The sequence below is a fragment of the Galeopterus variegatus genome, unplaced genomic scaffold (assembly GCF_000696425.1).
Source record: "Galeopterus variegatus unplaced genomic scaffold, G_variegatus-3.0.2 Scaffold1442, whole genome shotgun sequence".
NCBI lineage: Eukaryota > Metazoa > Chordata > Mammalia > Dermoptera > Cynocephalidae > Galeopterus > Galeopterus variegatus.
The window spans coordinates 223575-246954 of NW_007727553.1; the positions used below are offsets into that span (position 1 = coordinate 223575).

A 23380-nucleotide genomic window follows, 5' to 3' on the forward strand; every position below is an offset into this window, starting at 1 on the left:
CCCTCCCTCTCTCTCTCCCTCCCTCCTCCTCTCCTAGTTATGGTTGAGGACATGTGGTATTTCTCTTTCTGTGCCTGGTTTATTTCACTTAACATAATTTTTCCAGGCTCATCCGTGTTGCTGTGAATAGCAGAATTCCATTCTATTTTATGGGTGATTATTATTCCATTGTGTAGATATACCACATTTTCCTTATTCAGTCCTCCATCTATGGGCATTTAGGTTGGTTCCAACTCTTAACTGTTTTAAGTAGAGCTGCAATAAACATCGGAGTGCACATATTCCTCTGACTCAATGATTTCCATTCCTTTGGGTATACACCCAGCAGAAGACTGCTGGATTCTATGGCAGTTCTATCTGTAGTTGTTTGAGAAACCTCCATACTCTTTTCCATAATGGCTGTGCTAATTTACAGTCCCACCAACAGTGTAGAAGGGTCCCCCTTTCCCCACATCCTTGCCAGCATTTGTTATAGTCTTCTTAAAAATAGCCAGTGTAACTGGGCTGAGAGAATATCTCAGTGTGGTTTTGATTTGCCTTTCTTTGATGACTACTGATCTTGAGCATTTTTTCATGTACCAGTTGGCCATTTGTATGTCTTCCTTTGAAAAATGTCTATTCAGCCCCTTTGCCCATTTTTTAATCGGATTTTTTTTTTTTTTTTTTACTGTGAAGTTGTCTGAGTTCTTCATATATTCTGGATATTAATCCATTGTCGGATGTGTGGCTTGCAAATATTTTCTCCCATTTCGTAGGTTGTCTTTTCACTCTGTTGATTGTTTCCTTTGCTGTGCAGATTTTTAGTTTGATATAATCCTATTTGTTTACTTTTTCTTTTGTTTCTTGTGATTTTGAGTTAGTGTTTATGTGTAGAGTGAGGTAGGAGTACAATTTCATTCTTTTGCTTGTGAATATCCAGTTGTTCCCACCACCATTGGTTGAAAAGAGTATTCTTTCCCCATTGAATTGTCTTGGCACCCTTGTTAAAAAGCAATTGGCCATAAACATGAGGGTTATTCCTGATTTCTCCTTCTATTCTATTGATCTATATGTCTGTCTTTATGCCAGGGCCATGCTGTCTTGATTACTGTAGCTTTGTAATAAGTTTTGATATGTAAGTCCTCCAACTTTCTGTTTTTTCAAGATTGTTTTGACTATTTGGGGCTCCTTGCAATTCCATATGAATTTGAGGATTGGCTTGTCAGTCTCTGCAAATAAACCATCTGGGATTTGGATGGAGATTGCATTGAGTCTTTTGATGAATTTGGGAAGTTTTGCCATCAACTAGATTAAGTCTTCTGATAGACCAACATGGGATGTCTTTCCACTTGTTTAGGCCTTTAATTTCTTTCAACTATGTTTTGTAGCTTTCAGTGTACAAATCTTCACTTGTTAAATTTATTCCTAATATTTTATTCTTCATGATGCCATTTTAAATGAAATTATTTTCTTAATTTCACTTTTGTATTATTCATTGCTTGTGTGTAGAAATATAATTGATTTTTGCATACTGCTCTCATATCCTGCCATCTTGCTAAACTTGTTTGTTAGTTCTAATGGTTTTTTAGTGGATTTTCTATATACAAGATTGTGTCGTCTGCAAATAGAGATAGTTTTTTGTCTCCCTTTCCAATTTGGATGCTTTTTATTTCTGTTTCTTGCCTGATTGCTCTGGCTAGCATCTGCAGTACAGTGTTGAGTAGCAGTGGTGGGAGTGGGCATCCTTATGTTGTTCCTGATCTCTGAGGGAAATCTTCCATTCACTCTTTCACCATTTAGTGTGATGTTAGCCGTTGGTTTCTGCACATACCTTTATCAGGTTGAGGAAGTTCCCTTCTATTCCTAGGTTACTAAGTGTTTTTATCGTGAAAGTGTGTTGAATTTTTTAAAATGCTTTTTCTGCATCTGTTGAGATGATTGTGTGGTTTTGCCCTTCATTCTTTTCTTCCTTCATTTGTGATATTCCAGGTTTTTCTTTTGGTGTCATTTTACTCTGTCTGAAGAACTGCCTTCAGCAGTTCTTTCAGAGGAGGTCTGCCGATTCTAAATTCTCATGGTTTTCATTTATTTGAGAATGTCTGTTTCTCCATTCCTGAAGGATATTTTCACTGGATATACAACTCAGGGTTGGCAGTTCTTTTAATGAGAAATCTTCAGTCATTCAAATAATTTTTCCCTGTGGGTCATGCATCATTTTTGTCTCTCTACTTAAAAGATTTTTTTCTTTGTCTTTTGTTTCCAGCAGTTTGATTAGAATGTGTTTGGGGGAGGATTTCTTTGGGTTTGTTCTGTTTGGATTGACTCACCTTCTCAAATCTGTATGTTTGTGTCTTTCATCAAACTTGGGAAGTTTTCAGCCATTATTTCTCCAAATGTTTTTTCAGCACCATACGCTTTTCTCCTCTCCTTCTGGGCCTGCTATGACACAAATATTAGACCTTTTGTTATTGTACAGCAGGTCCACAAGGCTCATAATTTTTTAATCTCATAGAGCAGTTTTAGGTTCATGCAAAATTGAGCAGGAAGTGTGGAGAATTCCTAGAGACCCCTGCCCAGCCTCCCCAACTATTGGTGTCCTGCACTGCATAGATTTGTTTGCCATCTGTGAACCAGCCCTGACATGTCATTATCACCCAAAGTCCACATCCAGTGAGTTTTCATTTCATTTATTCTGTTATTCTGTTTTAAAGTGTCCATGTGGTAGGTTTTAAAAAAAATTTTTTTTCTCTTTATTTGCTGATGCTTTCTGTTTTAACTTTTGTTTCAAGAGTGTTCACGATTGTTTATTCACATGTTTTTATACCAGCTGCTTTAAAATCTTTGTCAGATCATTCCAATATCTGTGTAATCTCGCCATTGGCGTCTCTTGATTGTCTTTTCTCATGCAGGTTGAGATTTTTGTGATTCTTTCTGTGCCAAGTAACTTCCTGGACATTTTGACTACTTCTTTGACTGGGGGTCTTGTTAAATTGTATGGAGAATGTTGATGTTTGTGGTTTAGCTGGCACAAGTTCCAGCCCCTCTCTGGCCTGTGGTTCCAATGCCAGTTGAGTCTGTGCAGCCTTTGCACTGCTGTTGGGGCCATCCTACACATGAGCACCCAGTGGTCAGCCTGGACCTTGGCTTTGGCCTCTCTGCTGGCTTAGTAATCAGAGTCTTTGCTCATCATGAGCAGAACCACCCATGCCCTGGTGGGGCTGGGCCCAGGCATTCATAAACAGATTTGTGGGGTCACTTTCTTGAGCTCTTTCTGCTATCTCTTTGGTACTTTCTAGTTCCCTGGGGCTCCCGTTTTTGTCCTCCAGCCATAAGCCATTTACTTCTGTGACTGCGGCTCAGTGGAGGGAGGATAGAGAGGGAAAAACAGCAAGAGGGTTTGGCCCTGTGCTGTTGGTGCTGTTGCCCCACCGAATGCAGAGGGAGGTTGCCTGTACTCAGAGTTCTGCCTGCTGCACTTCTCTGTCACTGGCTGCTCTTATTGCCTGGGCCCTCGGGTCTGTGGTCTGAGCAAACAGAAAACGGCCAGCGGATTTCCTCCATACTCCCTGGGCTTTAGGGGTTCTCTGCTCTGCTCCTTGAGCCAGAACTAGAAGGTCTCTCCTGGAGCCCTCTCTGTCTGTACGGTAGTGCTCCCTTCCTGGCCATCTGGGCAGAGTTCAGGTCAGGAGATGCTGGAGGAGAAAACACAGATGCTCACAGCCTCTCTGAATGACAGCTTCGCTTGCTGGGGTTCCTCCGGACCTGCCCGCTGGCATTTACATCTCGGAGACCGCGACCCCTGCCTCATGTGTTCTGACCCCCTGGGAGGTGGGCGTTCAATGGCAGAGAGACAAGCACGCATTTCCTCTGTATGACCCACAGTTGGAACCCTCCCTATACTTTATTCTTTTCATGTTTTTATTGTGGGAAAATGCACGGAACATAAAATCTACCATTTTAACCATTTAAAACAATTTCCCAGCAGGCCCCCAAAAGGCTCTACTCTTTTTTTTTAAACTTAAAAAATTATGGTCAAATGCACCACACATAAAATGTACCACGTTAACCATTTTTAAGTGCACAGTCCAGTGGCATTAAGCATGTTCACATACAATTCTGTGCCATTTAGTGCGGTCATAATGCTGTGCAGCCACTACTTCTCTCTAGTTCTGACCATTTATTTTTTGTCCTTTTTGTGACCGGCCGCACCGCACTCAGCCAGTGAGCACACCAGCCATCCCTATATAGGATCCGAACCTGCGAAGGGAGCACTGCTGCGCTCCCAGTGCTGCACTCTCCCGAGTGCGCCACAGAGTCAGCCCCCGACCATTTTTATCACCCCAAAAGGAACCACTCCCTGTTCCCCCCAGGCCCTGGCACCCCCTAATTTACTGTCTGTTTCAGTTTCATCTAAATGGAATCCTACAGTATGTGGCCTTTTGTGACTGGCATCTTCACTGGGCACAGTGTTTTCAAGGTTCATTCATGTTGCAGCAGCATGTAAGGATCTCATTTTTTGTTATGGAATAAAAAATAAAAGCAAATGGACAATTTTGTTGGCATTGTTGAGACCTGGGAGTGGGGGTGTGAGAAAGGAAATATGGACATCAGATCATTAGATTTGGTTAAACCCTGTAGTCTTGAATTTTAATTAGGAATATAAGTGTGAGCTCCTAATATATTTTAACTTAAAATATATATATATGTACATTTCCTTGCCTTGTCCCCTGAAGAGGCCTAGAACAGCGACACTCAGTGGTTATGCAGACTTGGGGCAGGAAGTTGAGCCTGGAACACTTTGTTATGGCATATATATTTAAATCCATTAGTTCATAAGAATATTATTTAAAATCATCATTTTGATGCTAAAAGCACAAGCTGCAAAAATTAGATCAATTGGGTTTCATTAAAATTAAACACTGGTGCACCAAAGGACACCATCAAGAAAGTGAAGAGACAGCCTACAGAATGGGAGAAAATACTTGTAAATCATGTATCTGATAAGGGACTTGTATTAAGAACACATACAACTCAATAAGAAAAAGACAAAGAACCCAATTCAAAAATGATGGGCAAAGGATCTGAATAGACATTTCTCCAAAGAAGGTAAACAAATGGCCAGTAAGCTCATGAAAAGCTGCTCAACGTCATTGGTCATTATAGCAATACAAGTCAAAACCGAGAGGTGCCACTTCACACACACTAGGACAATAGCAAGTGCTGGTGAGGACAAGGAGACATGAGCCCTCCTGCACTGCTGCTGGGAATGTCAAATGGTGCAGCTCTGGTGGAAAACAGTCTAGCAATTTCTCAAAAGGTTAAAAATAGAGTCATCACACTCCCAGCCATTCCACTCCTAGGCATAGACACGAGACAATTGAAAACATATGTGCGCACAACAGCTTGTGCATGAATGTTCAAAGTATTGTTCATAATAGCCAAAAAGTGGAAATAACCCAAATGTTCATCAACTGGTGAACGCAAAATCTAACTAGCAATAATAAAGAATAAACTACTGGTACATGCTATAACATGAGTGATTGTCGTATATTATGCCAACTGGAAGAAGCCAGTCGCAAAGGTCACGTAGTATACGGTTCCGTTTACATGAAATGTCCAGAATAGGCAAATCTATGGAGACAGACAGGACATGAGTGGGTGCCAGGGGCTGGGAGGGGAGAATGGGGACTGATGCTGATGGGGACGGGATTTCTCTCTGGGGAGATAGAGATGTCATGGCCGCACAGCTCTGAATATCCTAGTAACTGCTGAACTGTATGCTTGCCTGCAATGCATTTCATGGCATGTGCATTGTAGCTCAATAAAAAATATCGTGCAGCTGAATGAAAAGAGGACATGTGGGAGAGGAGTGCGCACAGCTGGAGAATAGCAAGCGCAAAGTCCCTGAGGCGGCGAGTGCTTGGTGTGTTCAAGAAACAGCCAGTGACCAGTTTGGCTGGAGCAGAAAAGGGTGTACAGTAGGGTAGGGCAGATGGAGCAGGTGTTTGTAGACCTGGGAGGCCTTAGAGTGTTGCTCTCAATATGGTGGTGGCCCCTGGAGAGTTTGAGCTGAGGAACGACTGGTTTCTGTTAGGTATGAGAGACAATGTGGCCGTGGCATGGAGGATAAGGTTGGGTAGGGCAGGTCGCTGCCTGGAGATACATCGGCAGACTGCGGCAGCACCCAGGCACATGTGTGTGCTGGCATGGGGGTGTTGGTAGCGGAGAAGGCTGGAGGAGCGCCTGGCTTTGGCCAAGCCAACCAGATTTGCTGATGGGGGCAGGGGACAGAGTCCTGGAGCATGGCAGGGTTTGAGGCTTTGTGGGTTTGTTCTGCAGACTTTTCCAGAGGGCCCTTGTTGGATCCATCCCTTGCTGGGGAGCAGAGAGGAGACAGATGAGATACGGTGTTCAGATGAGTCTCAGGCTTGGAGGGCTAGGTCCTAGTGATCCAGAGGGGACTTCAGTGGAGATGTCAGCCAGGACTGCCCAGTGCAGTCAGTACCATGGTCACAGCCTGACCTGGTGGCTGGTGGAATCCTGATCAGGCCACCTATCCCTTCCTGGGCATTGGGGGCGAAGAGGCTGTTGGAGCCAGCTGTCCACTGAGGAAGGGATGGCAGGCAGAGGTGTCCCAGCACAGGCCACTCACTGGTTAAGACTTCATGAGGTCCTGAGTGGCGATTGCTCTTGTCTATCTGTCTGGGCTGTCTCCTGTCTAGACAGTGTCCCACCCCTGCTCCAGGGCTGCCCTGCAAGTGTGTCCCTCAGGCAGATTGGGAGGATGAGTCAAGGAGGTAGTGAGGAGGTCTGAGAAGCCACTTGTAGGAATGCGGTCGTGGACTTGACATGGTCACAGCCGGGAGCCAGGCCTAAGACCTGGTTCCAGCAGACAGGGAGCTGAGCTCCGAATATTTGAGTGAGTGTGCCCCTGCTGCCCCCAAGTCTACTCCTCACCCAGGGTTGCCTGGGCCAGAAATGCTCCAAGGAGCCCCTGGCCCTTTCATTCATGCCTGGGACTTCATGCTGGCTTTGGGTGTAAGTGCCATGGTGCTGGCTGTGTGAGTTCATCCTGGTGTGTGTGCTGGGGCAGGGGCAAGGAGGAGGTCAGGGTGCAGAGACAGGCCCAGCTGTCTTTCGGGCCACCCTGCTTACACTAGGCTTTGTGGATTGGGCATGGATGGCCTCTCGGTTGGCAGTTAGGTCCTGGGGACCAGTGGTGAGCCTCTTCTTGCTGGAGGAAGCAAGAGTGCGCTAGCTGAAGCCTTGCACTCTGGCCCGGCAGCTGCCTCCTGAGAGCTGCTGCTTGGGGAGGCTGAGGCCTTGGGGACCGACTGCAATGTCAGTGCCCTGCCTAGAGAGCAGGGCTCTCCACGGCCCTGCCCTGCTGTGCTGGTTGGCTTTGGCCATTCCTGGCTGGGAGGGTGATCTGCTCAGGAGAGCAGACCTTGTCCTGGAAGTGTTCCTGAGCCGTAGGCCACCATCAGGTCCCTCTGGGTTGTGTTCTACCTTAGGAGGCCCTGCTACATGCCACATGCCCACGCAATAAGCCGTGCTGTTGGCTGTGTGACAAATATACACTCCTGTATGTTTCTGCAGCACTTGGCACTTTCCAGAGTATGCTCCTGGGTGTCATTGCAACCCGAGATGGGTTGGACAGGGAACATTTGATGGCAGCAGCCCTGAGACCAAGGTCCCTAAGCCAGTCCAAAACATTGCTGGGTGGGGACTGGCAAGCTGGTGGGCTAGGCTCCCAGCAGTGGGCAGCATGTGGGGCAGCAGCCCCTGGAACAGCTGGCCTCGGACTGGCTTAGGTCTAGCCAGTGAAAACGTGTGGGCTTCTTTTCCCAGGGCCGTGCCTGTGCCCATAAGCAGCTGCACTTTATGGACCAGTTGCTAGACGCGGTCCGGAGCCTGACCACTGGGTGTGCCAATTGCTTGAGGTAAAGGTTCGAATGGCCCAGGTGGATGCCATTGACGGGATCTTCTTGGTCCTAGATCTGGAGCTGGTGGGGGTTGGGGTCCCATCTCCAGCTGGGTCTAACTGTCCCCCTCTGGTGGCAGCAGCTTGCCAGCTGCAACCACATCCTGGCCCAAGAGCTGGGCATGGAAGCCAGCAGGGCACCCCCCTTGGGGAGCTGGCCAGCTGGTTGGGGGCCAGGTGGTGTACGGGTGAGGTGCAGCTGCAGTCTGAGTGTGCCAGGTTGCTGCCCCAGGTCCCGGGCAGTCAGTTTCAAGGTGTGGGGTGGGCCTCAGAGAAGACAGCAGGGCATGATGGAGGAGGGCAGGTGCCTGGGGCACCCCTGTGGGCGGGCAGGCTTCTTGGAGGAGCCAACAGGCAGAGGCTGGGAGAAGTGCCAGGTGGTGGGGTTCCTTCTTCCGGCCTCTCTGCCTGGTCTCATCTCTTGGGACTTCACGTGGGACAAAGGGCTTGCTGAGCCAGTGCTCTGGCCTGTGACCACGTGGCCCTGGGGGCTGACTTTGCAGCCTGAAGGAGCACTTCGAGGACACCAGGGAGAAGAATGAGGTGTTGCTGGGGGAGGTATTCTCCAGCCCGCACCTGCGGATGCTCCTGAACCCTGAGTGTGACCCATGGTGCCTGGATATGCAGCCCCTCCTCCACGAGCAGAGCGACAACTGGCGAAGGTGCATGCCCTGAGGGGCCTCCCGCGTGTGGACCGCAGGGTGGCCCGACACCCACAGTGGCGGTGAGCTGGAAGTGTCTCCTCTTCTCTCCCTGCAGGGCTAGCCCCTCTGCCGAGTCAGAGGAGGAGAAGGTGACAGAGCTGGCCAGGCAGCTGCAGGAGAGCACGGCCAAGCTGCAGTCACTGCAGGTAAAGGTGAGGGGTGCCAGCCTCGGGGGCTGTGGGGCGTGGTGATGAGGCCCTGCTTTGTGTCCTAGGCAAGTGATGTCACCTCCCCCAGCACAGTGTGCCAGGGCCTAAGTGAGGTGGCTCGTGCATAGGGCCCAACAGGTTCTAGAGCGCGGTGGGTGCTCAGTCCCTATTAAGGTGCAAAGCCCTGTGCATGAGTGGGGGAGCTTTCCTGGAATGGAGGGGCTCGGCCTCAGCTGTTAGGCGTACCCTGTTACGTCAGCTCTCCCAGCAGCCCTTGGCCCGGCTTCTTGACTTGCCAGTTGGGGAGACTGAGGCCCACACGAGCATAGCAGAGGTCAGAAGGTCTTGCTGTGAACTGAGCTGCTCTGCTCAGCCCCTCTGTCTCCTGGTTTGCGGAGCTTGCTTCCTCCGACTGTGCAGCCTTGAGACTGGGCATGCGGCAGCAGCCGGGTCTGGCCAGGCCCCGAGTCTCTCTGCCTCTGGCTTTGCGCAGCACAGGCAGGGGGCCTCTGTGGCTGGGGCCAACCCCAGCACCCTGGACCAGAAGCTGCGCCTGGCCATCTCCGACTTCCACCAGCTCATCCTGGCTTTCCTCCAAGTCTACGAGGATGAACTGGGTGAGTGCTGCCAGCGCCCAGGCCCCAACCTCCACCCGTGCGGCCCCATCATCCAGGCCGTGTCCCAGACTCTGACTTCCTGCAGCCAGGTAAGAATCTCTTCTCCCCTCGACAAGAGATACCTGAGGGTTGGCAGCAGAGGCCAGGAGAGGCTTGGCCTCGGCCCTGGGCTCTGGGGCTGGGACCTTTGGCAGGTTGGGGAGACACTTTGCTCAGGCTGGGATGACACTCAGTACCAGCATGTCAGTAGGCACCGAAGGTTGCCACAGTGATGTAATAGTGTGGCTTCCCTGCTGGGCCAGGAGGACGGGGACTTAATTTTGAGAAATCTGATTGGCGATTCCCTAGCTGGAGTTCTCTCCCTCGCCCTTGGCTGTCTTTGGGGGTAAATGCCACATGCTTGGTGTGAACTTGGGTGGGAAGGAGGAGATGCCATCTCTAGGTGAAACCAGCAGCATTTAATGCTCCCACTCCCCCCCTCAGCTGTTGAGAACAGTCGTGGAGGCTGCTGTCACCTCTGTGAAAGCTGCGGAGGCAGCCAAGGAGCAGCCGGGAGAGCAGATCTGCTGGGGCAGCAGCAACTCCATGATGAGTCTAGGTATGTGGCCACGCCCGCAGGTGGGCAGGGCTGCCTGGGCCCTCTGGGTTCCTGTTCCTGTGCCCAGCCAGCTCTTGGCGAGCATCTGGGGACTGGTCTCTTCTTTCTTTCTTCTTTTTCTAATGCATGTTCTCCTTCTCTTGAAAAGATGCTTTCAACGGGTTATAAAATAAAAATATTCATTGTGGAAAATTGGGCTAACCCAAAGACATGTGGGGTCTTTGACCTGTACCCTGGCCACCCAGAGGTGGCCGTTGTTAGTATTTTGCTGTTTCCTTCCACTCTTTTTCCTATTATTGTTCTTAATTTCTTTCTACAAGGTAAGTATAATCATAACATATGTACAGTTTCACATGTACGTTCATATCACGTTCTGTCCCTTTGACCTCATTGTAAGCCTTTTCCCAGGTTTCCTAAGTAATGTTTTCAGTTGTCAAACACTTTGCCTTTAGGCATTTGCTATCATTTTCTTAACATCTTCTGTTACGGAGTCTGTACGTCATCTTCAGTTTTTCACTATACTGCATGATGCTCTTGCAGGATTTACGGTAGTGAGGGATGGAAACAAGCCAAGCTCTCACGTCAGGCACCGCTTGGCAAACAGCAGCCCTCTGTGCGGTGGGTAGCGCTCGCCGTTGGGTACGACGGCATGTGGAAGCACACGCTGCAAAACAGTCGAGGGAGCGCGGGTCAAGAGATGAAACACGCAGTATGACCTCACCTTTCCAAAGGAGAAACGTAGAAGCAGCCCTCGAAGGGAATGAGCTGTGATCGGGATGTTGATTTTCTGTGTTGGAGTCAGGGGCGGGTGGTTGTCCCCTATTTCTTTAGCCTTCTCTCTAGTCTTCAGATATTCTCCAGTGACTGTTTATTACTTAGGTTTCTTTTCCCTCTTGATGAACAATCTTTTAAGAAAAGGACACAGTGAACATGTTTAGACATAAACTGTTTTCCCCATTTTAGGTTTTGTCCTTAGGACAGAGTTCCCGAAGGTGTGTTAGTGAGGCCAGGTTATCAGGCCCAAACGATTTCCATCTTGCTGTGTCATCATCAGCACTGGATTTCATCTTCTTTTTTTGGCTTTTTTCGTGTCTGGCAACAGATCGCAACCCTCGGTGCTGTGTGCCTGCACCTTGCTCAGCCAGCGAGCAGGAACCGGTCTGTATGTGGGATCCGAACCCTGTAGCAGTGCGCCACCGGGCCGGGCCCTAGATTTCATCTTTTAACAGTTTTGCCATTGGATAGGGGCAAAATTGTATGTGAATTTAATTTTTTTCTGAGTTAGGTTTTTGTTGATCATGGAAATATTCAGAAAAGTTTTTTAAGAAAAATAGCATTTCAGGAGGAGTCTCAATTGTAGGGCTGTAAACATGAACTGGTTTGATATTTTCCTGTGCTGTGTCAAGCTCCCTCCATTCCAATTCACATGATTTTAAAGTGAACACTTGTGTCACCATAGCCCAGGTCAGGAAATAGGACATGGCTAGCACGTCCCATGTGTCCCTCCCGGTCATAATCCTCTCCTACCTGCGGGTGACTGCTGTTGTGACTTGGCGATAACTCTGTGAGACTCATGTACTTATGTGTATCTATAACATGCTCATTTTCACTGCCTTGTGGGAGGGGTTGGCACACTTTTTCTGTAAAGGGCCAGATAGTAAATATTTTAGGCTTTGTGGGCCACATGGTCTCTGTGGCCACTAGATAGCTGCGCTGTTGTAGCGGGAAAGCAGCCGTAGAGGACATGTAAATGAATGAGTGCGGTTGTGTTGCAGTAAAATGTCGCTTACAGCAGCAGGTGGTGGGCTGCAGGTTGCCATATAGCATTCCATCGTAGACCTATGTCGCACCGTATCTGTCCACTCTGCTGGTGGCAGACTGTGCGTTGTTTCCATTTTGGGTTCTTCTGAATAATGCTGCTTTGAACAATCTTGACCATGTCTCCTATGCACGTGTGTGCCTGTTTTTCCAGCTGTCTCCCTAGGAGTAGAATTACTGGGTCACATGGGGTGAGTGTGCTTGTCTTCAGTGTGACTCGGTCCTGCCACATTGCCCATCCTCCCAGCAGCGTGTGTGACATCCCCTTGCTGCACACCCCCATCAGTACTTACTGGGTCCTGACTTTCTCATTGGTTCCTGTTTGGTGGGCGTGCAGTGGTATTTCATTGCATCTTTATTTTGCATTTCTCTAATTACCAAACAAGATTGTACCTTTTCATACATTTATTGACTGCTGAAGTTTTCCCTTTTGCGAAGTGCCCGTTTAAGTCTTATTCATTGTTCTCTTGGGTTGCTTGTCTTTTTCTCACTGATTTGTGGCCTTTTTTGTATCCCAGATATGAGTCTTCTGCCACTATGTGCCTTATCTCTTTATACCTTTTATGTGGCCTTTTGATGTCCAGTAGCTTTTAATTTAAATATAGTCAAATGCAGCCATCATTTCTTTATGGATAGTGCCTTTTGTGTCTTCTTGAGCAATAGTTTCCTACTCCTACATCATGAAGATATTCTCCTATATCATCTTCCAAAAGCTCTGGCATTACCTCTGCGGTCCGGTCAGTAATCTTCCTAGAGTTGATTTGTGTGCGTGTGCTGTGAGGTGGGGCCGTTCCATTTTACCTCACCTGTGTACACATTTGTCCTATCCCCGTTTAACGGAAGCCCACTCTTTCCCCCGAACTACGGCAGCATCACCTCTGTCAGTTATCAAGTATTCACATATGTGTGGGTTTCTGCGTTCTCTATTCTGTTCTTTTTTAACGTTCTTTTCTATCCATGTACCAATACCATATTTGAGGAGATTAGAGAATAAATGGCAAAATAAACCCATAGAAAGAAGGTAAAGCCAGTTTTCCCACCTTGCTCTTCTTTGTTTTAAAAACAGCTTTACTGAGCTATAAGTCACATATTATAAACTTCACTCTCTTACAAGTTATAATTCAGTGGGTTTTAAGATAGTCATGGTTGTGCAGCTATCACCACTAAGTCCAGGACGTTTCCACCAGCCCAGTAAGAAACACAGTCACTCCCCACTGCCCCGACCCAGGCCCTGGTGGCCACTCACCTACTTACCGTCTGTCTCCATGGATCTCCCGTGCTAGACGTTTCCTATAAACGGACACGTGGCTTTTTGCGTCTGGCTTCCTTCACTGAGCATAATGTTTCGTAAGGTTCATCTATGTACTTCATTCCTTTTTAGCTGAATAATATTCCATCATGTGGACATACTACATTTTGTTTATCTGTTCATCTGTCGGTGGACATGTGAGTTGTTTCCACCTTTGGCTGTTACGAATAGTGCTGCTATGAACACTGTGTACAAGTCATTGTGTGAACATATGTTTTCAGTTCTCTTGGGTCTCTACCTAGGAGTATTGACTGCTGGATCACATGGTGACTGTTTGTTTTATCCATTCTACCATTCTCTTCCTTTTGATTGGGTTGTGTAATCCACTGATATTTCATGTGGTTACCGACGAGGTAGGATTTATGTCTGCCATTTTGCTCTTTGTTTTCTATAATTCTCAGATCTTATTCTATCCTATTTATCTTTACTACTTCGTGTTAAAATATATATTTTCTAGTACACTGTTTTCCCATGTTGTTTCTTTAACTCTGTTTTTTAGAAGTTATTTTCTTAGTGGTTACCCTTATGATTACCGTTAACAACTTAAAACAATCCCGTACCAAGTTAATTTCAATAGTGTACAAAAACTTCACTCTATTATAGCTTCTTTCCTTCTCCCCTCCTTTGTGCTATTATTTTTGTACAAATTACAACTTTATATATTGTATGCCCATCAACTTGGGTTTGTAATTATTGCTGTATGCAATTGCCTTTTAATTTAGATAGAAGAAAAGAGTCACAAACAAAAATACATTTATATTCACTTTTATGAATATACTTACCTATGTCATTACCTTTATTGGAGTTCTTTATTTCTTCATGTGGATTTGGGTTATTGTCTGGTGTCCTTTTATTTCAGCCTGGAGGACTACCTTTAGTATTTCTTGTAGGGAAGGTCCAGTAGTGACAAGCTCCTTCAGGTTTTTTTAAAAATCTGGGATGTCTTAATTTTTCCTTCATTTTTGAAGGATAGTTTTGCCAGATATAGAATTATTGGTTGATAATTCTTTCATACTTTGAATACTGTGGTCTCCCTTATCTGTGGTTTTGCTTTCCATGGTTTCAGTTACCTGTGGCCTATCACAGTCCAAAAATATTAAATGAAAAATTCCAGAAATAAACAATTCATACATTTTAAATTGCCTGCAAACCAGCCAGCTGCCAAAAAAACCCCCCAAAAACAAAACAAAACCAAACCAAATAAATTGCACACCATTCTGAGTAGCATGATGAAGTCTCATGCTGTCCCACCCAGGATGTGAATCATCCCTTTGTCCAACATATCCATGCTGTAGACACTACCCTTCCGCTAGTCACTTAGCAGCTGGCTGAGTGATCATATCGACTGTCATGGCATTACATGACCCTTATATTATTTCATAATGGCCCCAAAGCACAAGAGTACTGATGGTGGCAATTTGGATATGCCAAAGAAAAGCTGTAAAGTGTTACCTTTAAATGAAAAAGTGAAAGTTCTTGACAATAAAAAAAAATTGTGTGTTGAGGTTACTGAGTTCTAAAGTAAGAACAAATCTTCTTTCCATGAAATCAGGAAAAAGGAAAAGAAAGCTGTGCTGGTTGCTAGTGCACCTCCAACTGCAAAAGTTCCAGCTGCCATGCATGCCAAGTGCTTAGTTAAGATGGACAAGGCATCGCATTTGTGGGAGGACTTGAACAGAAACACGTTCCTACTGATGGCAGTAGGGTTGGCAGCCATCCACTGTGCAGATAAGGGGGGCTGCTGCATGTCATCCCACTGTCATCTGGCCTCCATTGCTTCTGATGCAAAAGCAGCTGTTAATCTTGTTGGACATCCTTGTATGTGAAGAGTCTTCACTTGTTTTCAAAATTCTGTTGGTCTTTGGCTCTTGAAAGTTTGATTATAATGTGGATCAATTTGAGTTTATCCCATTGGAGCTTCTTGAGCTTTTTAGATGTGTGGATTTGTGTTTTCTTTTATTGCACTCAGCCAGGCAGTGGGTAGTGCTCCCTTCTCCTCCACTTCTTGCTTGCTGGGAGCCTTGGGGTCGGCGAGAGGAGAGACCCTGGGCCTTCTTGGGGCCGCCCTGGGCACTTGCACAACCCTGGGCACACACATGGCCCTGGGCCTCCCAGGACTACGGCAGGGCTTCACAGCGCTATTGCGGCCAGCTCGCTCCCAGCTTTCTTCCTGAGCTTCTGGATGTGCTGTCATTCACCGCAGCTGCTATCCACTGCCTCAGGCAGCAGCGACCGAAGCGTTTGCCTGTAAACGTTTTCCAACACTATGTTCCCAGTAGTGGCTTTAGGTCACAAAACCTCTGAGCCCTCCCTTTGGAGACTGTTTTTGGACAAACTCTCCAGCTGGCCCTCTCCTTGGCCAGCTGGCCTTCTTGCCACTCTTAGCCTGGGCACATACCTGCCACATGCGTACTGGGCACTCAGGAGTGTCTTCTTGCTGAATGAACTGCAACCGAACCTTCCATTTTAAAATTTGTTACAGCATTTATGCTAGTCACCACTGTCACTGGGACTCTCATCCAGTGTGTGTAATTGCTGTTAATAAACTGCTTCTGATCTGTGCTGTCATTGTGATAGTAATGATCTGAGTATTCTTAACAGTGCGCCATCTCATCTGTGACCATGGCACCATAGGACTGGTGACAGGTGTGGCTTTTCAGATAGGCTCTCTTTATACCTGGGCAATGTGGAGCAGGGATGCTTTGTGTGCCGGGAAGCGCCTGCTCGCCCGGAGCACCTAGCCAGCCCCGGGGTCTGGAGGAACATGCAGGCCACCGGGCCAGCAGGGACTTGTCTCTTTTTGTCTCCTGACGACTCACTTGAGATGAATTCTTACCTTTAGACATGCCCAGGGAAAGGGGTCAGTGTCAAATCTGTGCTAGAGGCCACTGGGAATGGGGCTTTGCTGCACTGAGGGCCTTAGTCTTGACGTGCCTCTCACCCCCTGTGGAGGGACTGTGTTTCCGTGCTGCTTCTCCCAGCAATCTGGGTGCCAGTGGCTGGGCTACATTGGTAGCACATCCCTGTGTATGGAGTGAGGGGCTCAAGAGAGGGGCTGGGTGTGCTTGCCAGGCCCGTGCCCAGCAGCATGGCCTTATGAGCAGGCAGGCATCTTGTCCCGTGGTCACTCACCTCACACTGGGGTCGCTGTCTCCATAGGGTGGACCTGAAGTCCCATTTGCCTCCCAGGCCTCCCAAGACCCCACTGCAATGAAAATATCGGCACAGTTAGAATACAAAGCAACCCTCTTGGTGCTGAGCATGAGGTGGCACCAGCTCAGGAGAGGTGGCGAAGGCTCCTGGTGTGGCTGGTGGCAGCCCAAGTGTAGCCCACCTCTCCTTTGCCTCTGAGGGCCTATGGGGTGAGGGCTGACCCCTACCTGCTCTCTCCACCAAATTCCTCCGTCCAAATCCCCCTCTGGGGAGAGACAGTGGGAGTCTGGCCCCAGGCTTCAAGCCCCTTGAGGGCCAGGTGCGGGGGCCCCTCCCTGAGGAGGAGTGGCCAAGGAGGACAGGCGGCCTTTGTGGGAGGGCAGAGGTGGTCCTCGTGTGGATTACCCAGGCTGAGCAGCGCTAGGCTCACTTTCCTCTTTGTGTTTTTCTTTCCTCTGCAGCCACCAAAATGGATGAACTAACACGGAAACATAAGGTCTTCAGCAACAGCCTGCACAAGGCACAGGGCAGATAGTGTGGGAGCAGGAGGCCCTCCCTGGAGCCTGAGGTGGTGGGAAGGGACGAGCCACCGCAGGAGAAGCAGTTACAGCTCCTTTGGAGGGCAGCGGGCAGAGTTGGAGAGACAGGAAACCTCAGGCTCCGAGATGCTGCCTCCAGCCTGCTTTTTGCTTTCGCAGCTCTGTGTCACTCTCCCTTCTCTCTGGCCCAGGCTGCTTGCCCCCTCATTTGTGTCCAGGGGCCGGGGCCAGGGCTGGGGCCACCTCTGGCTGCAGCGCTCCAGCTGTCCTGCAGGCCTGGGCTGGGCCCCTCTCCCCATTGCTGCCACCTCCCAGTTCAGCTCAGTGACGCCAAGCCCCCCAAATCGCCACTGTACCCTGTTGCCAGCTGTGCGTGAGGAGGGTCCCCACCACCTCCTCCCCCTGGCCGACCTCAGGGTCCCCTGTGAGGACTCCTTGCCGCCCCTCAGTAGTGCTCGTCACCCACCCCTGGGACCCAGCAGGTGGGGACCTGTTCCCGCCTCCTTCCTTCTCAGGGCGCCCAGCACCAGGCTGGGGAATTCTTAGAGGTGGCTGGACTGGTTGTCCAGGAAGCTGCTCTAGGGCTTCCCAGGGTGACCCAGTATCTCCCTGAGCTGTGTGCCTGTCACGGCCACCTCCCTCCCTTCAAGCACGGGAACAGGTGTGGCTGGGGGAGGAAGGGTCTCCTCGCACCTGCCACTGCCTGCCCTGCCCCTTCGCTTCCCCAGGTCCCCCTGTGGGCACCTGCGGCAAGGAGGCCACGGGAAGCTAGCCTTCAACTGATTGGACATCGTATAACTTCGTATAATGTATGCTATACGAAGTTATTACGTGCCACTGCCTGCCCTGCCCCTTCGCTTCCCCAGGTCCCCCTGTGGGCACCTGCGGCAAGGAGGCCACGGGAAGCTGGGCGCCGGGCCCCCTCCCGCCCAGTTACCTGGGGTGTCCTACAGACCGCTGCTGTGGGAGGCGGGAGGACAGGCAGGCCTGTGGTCAACACTGCCCGGGTGCACTAACTGCTTTACAGGCCGAGAGACTCGAGGGCCGCAGTAGGTAGGGCAACATCTCGGTCACTGGGCGACACCGAGGCTCCCATCCTTAAAGAGCGCCCCTTCCCCTTCATAGGCTGAGCACAGCGTGCACAGGCACCTTGTTCACCCTCCCAAGCCCACTTCACCCTAACAAGAGGGGGAAACTGAGGCCTGGAGAAGGGGACCTATTACCTTCGTGTGACATGTCCCAGCATGGGGCTAGCAACTGAACCTGGTCTGCCAGGCCTGGCAGCCACAGCCTGGCTCCCGTCAGACTTGCAGACAGGGCTGGACAGAAGGCACAGCTTTTCAAGTGCCGCCAGCTTCCTCGTGCCTGTGAGGACACATTCTTCCAACTTGTGACCTTGCTCATCGGGAGTCTGTGTGCGGCCCGGAGCCTGCTTTCCAATCTGTAAACATGGGTGTGCGTCTCATCCCGGCGGCTGTGAGTTAGCAAGGGGGTGGTGAGCCAGCCGGCTGCACAGGTCCTGCGGCCTTAGGCCTCCCGGTTGCCCAACAGGCGGCTGGGGGTGGGGCGCGGCCACTGATTAAAGGGTGCCTGGAGCAGCCTGTGAGCAGACAGGTGCCCAGCAGCCCAGGAAGCCAGCCAGCGCCATCCCCAGGTAAGCCAGCGCGACAGGGTTGGCAAGACAGTCAATGGGAGCCTGGGGGCAGGCGGAGACCAGCTTGGGGCTGAGCCCAGGAGAGGCTTTCTTGGGTGCCTGCTTCTTGGCAGCCAGCCCTGGGGATGGAGAGCCAGGGTGCTGTGCCTGAGGCTCCCAGCCAAGGTGTCTTGGTGAAGGGGCTGGTCCCTGCCGAGGTGCCATCCCCAAGCTGCACCTGCTTCCCCACATCCCTAATGGGGACCTGACTGTAGGCATGGGCCCCCCACATAGCTGGAGGCAGGAGGCAGAGGGCTCTGGGCACATCAGGCCTTTTGTTCTTTGTTAGGTGGCAGAAGTGGGGCTGGTCAGGGAGGGACCAGAGGCACAGAGTGGAGGAGCATGGTGTGTTCTGGACAGAAGTGACAAGCTCTGCTCACTGGGTCCTAACCCCAGAAGCCCCTTTCAAGTCTCCCTGGCTGTGGGCCTTAGAAACTGCTCCTGGAGCCAAAAGGCCCATTTGGTGGAGTGGGGGTGTTAGGAAGTGAGGCCTAGAGGGGTCAGAGCTTTGGCCAGAGAGATGGCCGTGGGTAGCAGGGCCCGGGTGTGCCATCTCTTTACCCTCAGGTTGTGTACCTCTTGCTTTGGCAGCTTTAGGCCGGCCTCGTTATCCCCCTGAGAACATCACCATGTCCGAGCCACCCCGGGCTGAGACCTTTGTCTTCCTGGACTTGGAAGCCACCGGGCTCCCCAGTGTGAAGCCCGAGATCGCCGAGATATCCCTCTTTGCTGTCCACCGCTCCTCCCTGGAGAACCCGGAGCGTGACGAGTCTGGCACCCCTGTGCTGCCCCGGGTCCTGGACAAGCTCACGCTCTGCATGTGCCCAGGGCGTCCCTTCACTGCCAAGGCCAGCGAGATCACTGGCCTAAGCAGCGAAGGCCTGGCAGAGTCCCGGAAGGCCAGCTTCGATGGTGCCGTGGTGCGGACACTGCAGGCCTTCCTGAGCCGCCAGGCAGGCCCCATCTGCCTTGTGGCCCACAATGGCTTTGATTATGATTTCCCCCTGCTGTGCACGGAGCTGCAGCGCCTGGGTGCCCACCTGCCCCAAGACACTGTCTGCCTGGACACGCTTCCAGCGCTGCGGGGCCTGGACCGCGCCCACAGCCACGGCACCCGGGCCCAGGGCCGCAGGGGCTACAGCCTGGGCAGCCTTTTCCACCGCTATTTCCACGCCAAGCCGACCGCGGCCCACTCAGCAGAGGGTGACGTGCACACCCTGCTCCTGATCTTCCTGCACCGTGCCGCTGAGCTGCTCGCCTGGGCCGACGAGCAGGCCCGCAGCTGGGACCACGTGGAGCCCATGTACTCGCTGCCTGATGCCCCAAGCCCCGAGGCCTGAGTGCCATAGGCACTCCCTGCACCACGGGCAGCGCCCCCCTCGCCTGTTCAGTGGACTCAGGCCTGCAGCTGGCACTAACCAGAACCTCGATGTCCCCATGCCGGGCCTTTGCTGGCCCTCGTAGGGGCAGCCACATATCCCTAGAGCCTTCACCATGCCCTCCTGGGACCGTGCTCCCCGAGACCAGGGTGTGTGCTCCCGCGCTTGGCTGCTGCGCAGCATCCACTCTTCACCCTGTCTCAATAAACGTAGTCAACTTCTCACCGGCTGCCTCACTGGCCAGATACTTGGGGCCAGGCCCCTCTCCCTCTGCCCAGAGGAAGCTGGAGTAGAGCCCCCAGGGCCACCCCCTTGTGGCTGTCCCTGCGGTGAGCTCCGTGGGTGTGTGGTCTCCTACCTTCACCTTGAGTATTGTCCCTCCCTGCATTATCACTCCAGAGGCCTCAGAAATCAGTGAACAAAGCCCAGCTCCAGTACCTGCCTGCTGCGGGACCCAGAGCCTCTGTCCTGGCTCTGCGAAGCAGTAATAGGGTGAAATGGTGAGATACAGGATGCTGGGGAAAAGGGAGGCGCCCCCACCCACATGCTGAGCGACAGGAGGGGCCACCGAAGTTGCTAAGCTTATTGAGGCATGAGGAGAGGTGGGGTGGCCGGCACCGTGAGGGCGATACCTGGAAAGGAGCCTGTCCTGGGCTCCGTGGGGAGGGCGGTTTCGTGTTGCTGGGTAACCTGCTTGGGGGGCCCACCCTCGGGCCCTCCTGGTCTCACAGGGAGGCAGGCCGGCTGGGAGAGACCTGTGTCATGCTGTGGCAGGTAAGGGGTGAGGTGCCCACGCCCGAGAGTGACTCGCATGACCAAACCTTGATCCTTAAGCCAGCCGGGCCCACTTGGGGAACCCTAAGTAGGTCAGAACGATAGGCCACTGCAATGTGCAAGGTGGCAGGGTGGTGAGACAGGAACACAGGCAGCGGCCACATCATCCTGTGGCCTGGGCCAGGACTGCTCCTGAGGGCAATGGGGAGCCACAGAGGGTTTAAGCATGAGAGGGGCAGAATCTGGCCTAGAGGAGAGGGTGGCAGGTAGGGGCTCTGATGGAGGGAGAGCTGTGTCCTGGCCAAGGACGCAACGGTGGGGGAGGGAGCAGCTGCGGCGAGGGGAAGCCCTGCAGGGGCTTGTTTGGGAATGTGGTTAGCAACCAGAAGGTCTGATCACAGCCAGGCTTCCTGGGGAGAGCACCCACCTGGGAGAGTGTCACGAGGCCAGGGCTGGCCAGGCAGGCCCCTGCACCAAGAAGGAGCTGGAGGAATAGCGGGGGGAGGCAGGCCGGCTGGGAGAGCCCTGTGTCATGCTGTGGCAGGTAAGGGGTGAGGTGCCCACGCCCGAGAGTGACTCGCATGACCAAACCTTGATCCTTAAGCCAGCCGGGCCCACTTGGGGAACCCTAAGTAGGTCAGAACGATAGGCCACTGCAATGTGCAAGGTGGCAGGGTGGTGAGACAGGAACACAGGCAGCGGCCACATCATCCTGTGGCCTGGGCCAGGACTGCTCCTGAGGGCAATGGGGAGCCACAGAGGGTTTAAGCATGAGAGGGGCAGAATCTGGCCTAGAGGAGAGGGTGGCAGGTAGGGGCTCTGATGGAGGGAGAGCTGTGTCCTGGCCAAGGACGCAACGGTGGGGGAGGGAGCAGCTGCGGCGAGGGGAAGCCCTGCAGGGGCTTGTTTGGGAATGTGGTTAGCAACCAGAAGGTCTGATCACAGCCAGGCTTCCTGGGGAGAGCACCCACCTGGGAGAGTGTCACGAGGCCAGGGCTGGCCAGGCAGGCCCCTGCACCAAGAAGGAGCTGGAGGAATAGCGGGCACAGGCCTCCCAGGTAGGGTTCCCCTTTATCTGGCTGGCCAGGGTTCAGTCCTGAACCAGTAGGTGGTCTCCTGAAAACCCTGGCAGCCTTGTGACTGACTTGCTGGGTAGGTGACACCAAGCAGGTTCGTTCTCACTGGACAGGCTGGAAGGGGCTCCACTCCAGGTTCAGGCAGACAGGTCAGCAGCCCAACCTGCTTTTGTGCCACTCCAGGCTGCCCTGGCCTCACGGTGGCCTGACCTTGGGCACCCTCCCTGCGTCCATGCTCAGACCAGCCAGGCCAGGCATCCTGCCTCCTGTGTTGAGCAGACAGGCTGCAACCTGCCTCTGTGGCGCCTCAAAGCAAGAATGTGCTCATAAATGCTACCAGCCGGCTTTCCAGGAAAGGAGCTGTAAGTGTGTACAGGGCACTTCGGGAAGTTCGTGGAAAAAATAGAAAACACAAATCTTATCATCAACTTTTTGAAGCAACCTTGTACATGTATGAGTACGTATGTATGTGCTGTGTCTGTCCCCTTCTCTCTCCACACACACAAACGCACACACACGCACACGGTTATTATAAATTTTACTGATATAAATGATGTGAGCACACAGTTTATGAATAATAAAACCCACAATATTTTATGTACGAAATATACAATGAAATCTACAACATATTCATTATAAACTCCATATAGCCAGTTGATTCTCACAAAATTCCCTCACTGACTCTCTACGCAGCCTGTGATGGCGACGTGTAAAGAAGTGTGGTTCTGACAGAAAGGTCGGTTGAAGTTTTTGTTCATCTTAATGAGACGAAAGCAAAACCACAAAGATGTATGGCAGAGCTTCACACGTTCACAGGTGACACAGGCAACCTCTTTGCTAAGTTGGATGATCGTTTTCAAGTACTGGAAGTTTTTTTTTGCTATTCACAATGTCATGGTCACAGACACAACACTTCAGTTTAACCTGTATTATTAACATTTTCTCCATCGCTTTCTCAAGTCTAGACAATCAAAACCCAGTGATAAACCAAGCCCTGCTGTGCCCTGGTGCACTGATCTCTGGCATGATACCTCCACTGTGGCTAGTCTTGGGCTACTAATGTGACGTTGCTGAAGGGGACCTTGGGAAGAGATTTGAGATTGCACACTGTAACATTAATTCCCACTTTATGGACGTGACAGGCAGATAACTACAGACGTGACAGACGTGGTAACAGTACAATGTGCTCGAATAATTAAGACATGATGAGTTTTGATTATCTCCTTTGTTTTTAGCGTAATTTACTTGCCAGTTTATATAATTTAATTTTTAGTAATGGTGTTTAACAATCAGCTCTCAAAGCTGAATGTTTGACATATGTTACAATGGCTAAACCCAAACAACTGACCATACCAAGCGTCAGTGAGCACGAGCAAGACAGGAGTGCCTGCACGTGGCCGGGGCAGGTGGGCAGCGCGGCACTGGCAAACAGTTTGGCAGGGTCTTCTGGTGTTAATGTGCACCCGCCACGGCCCAGCGGTCCTGCTCCTAAGGATTCGCCCAAGAGAAAGGAATCTACAGAGAGACCACAGACAGACTCACCCCTGAATGTTCAGCCCCAGTGAATGCTTAAACCCACCACCCCTACCACGGAGTCTCAACCACTCA

The 23380-nt window shown here is 50.9% G+C and overlaps 2 protein-coding genes across 2 annotated transcripts in view; both read left to right on the forward strand.

Moving 5' to 3' along the window:
• The window catches only part of HAUS7 (HAUS augmin-like complex, subunit 7), a 27919-nt gene extending 10362 nt beyond the window's left edge, over window positions 1–17557 (forward strand). Inside the window, exons 5-10 of the mRNA XM_008577052.1 lie at window positions 7831–7922; window positions 8467–8625; window positions 8723–8813; window positions 9310–9522; window positions 9917–10031; window positions 16773–17557. Of these exons, the coding sequence (XP_008575274.1) occupies window positions 7831–7922; window positions 8467–8625; window positions 8723–8813; window positions 9310–9522; window positions 9917–10031; window positions 16773–16846 (744 nt within the window). The 3' untranslated portion in view covers window positions 16847–17557. The remainder of the gene's footprint in view (window positions 1–7830; window positions 7923–8466; window positions 8626–8722; window positions 8814–9309; window positions 9523–9916; window positions 10032–16772) is intronic.
• A 780-nt stretch (window positions 17558–18337) lies between these two features.
• Window positions 18338–20146, forward strand: TREX2 (three prime repair exonuclease 2). Its single transcript, XM_008577053.1, has 2 exons — window positions 18338–18504; window positions 19135–20146. Exon 2 carries the CDS (start codon window positions 19173–19175, stop codon window positions 19881–19883), a length of 711 nt encoding a protein of 236 aa, XP_008575275.1. The 5' UTR covers window positions 18338–18504; window positions 19135–19172; the 3' UTR covers window positions 19884–20146.
• Window positions 20147–23380: the final 3234 nt, after the last annotated feature.

Excerpts from the sequence above, each read along its gene's own strand:
- TREX2 (XM_008577053.1), top strand. The coding sequence starts at position 19,173 with ATGTCCGAGCCACCCCGGGCTGAGACCTTTGTCTTCCTGGACTTGGAA.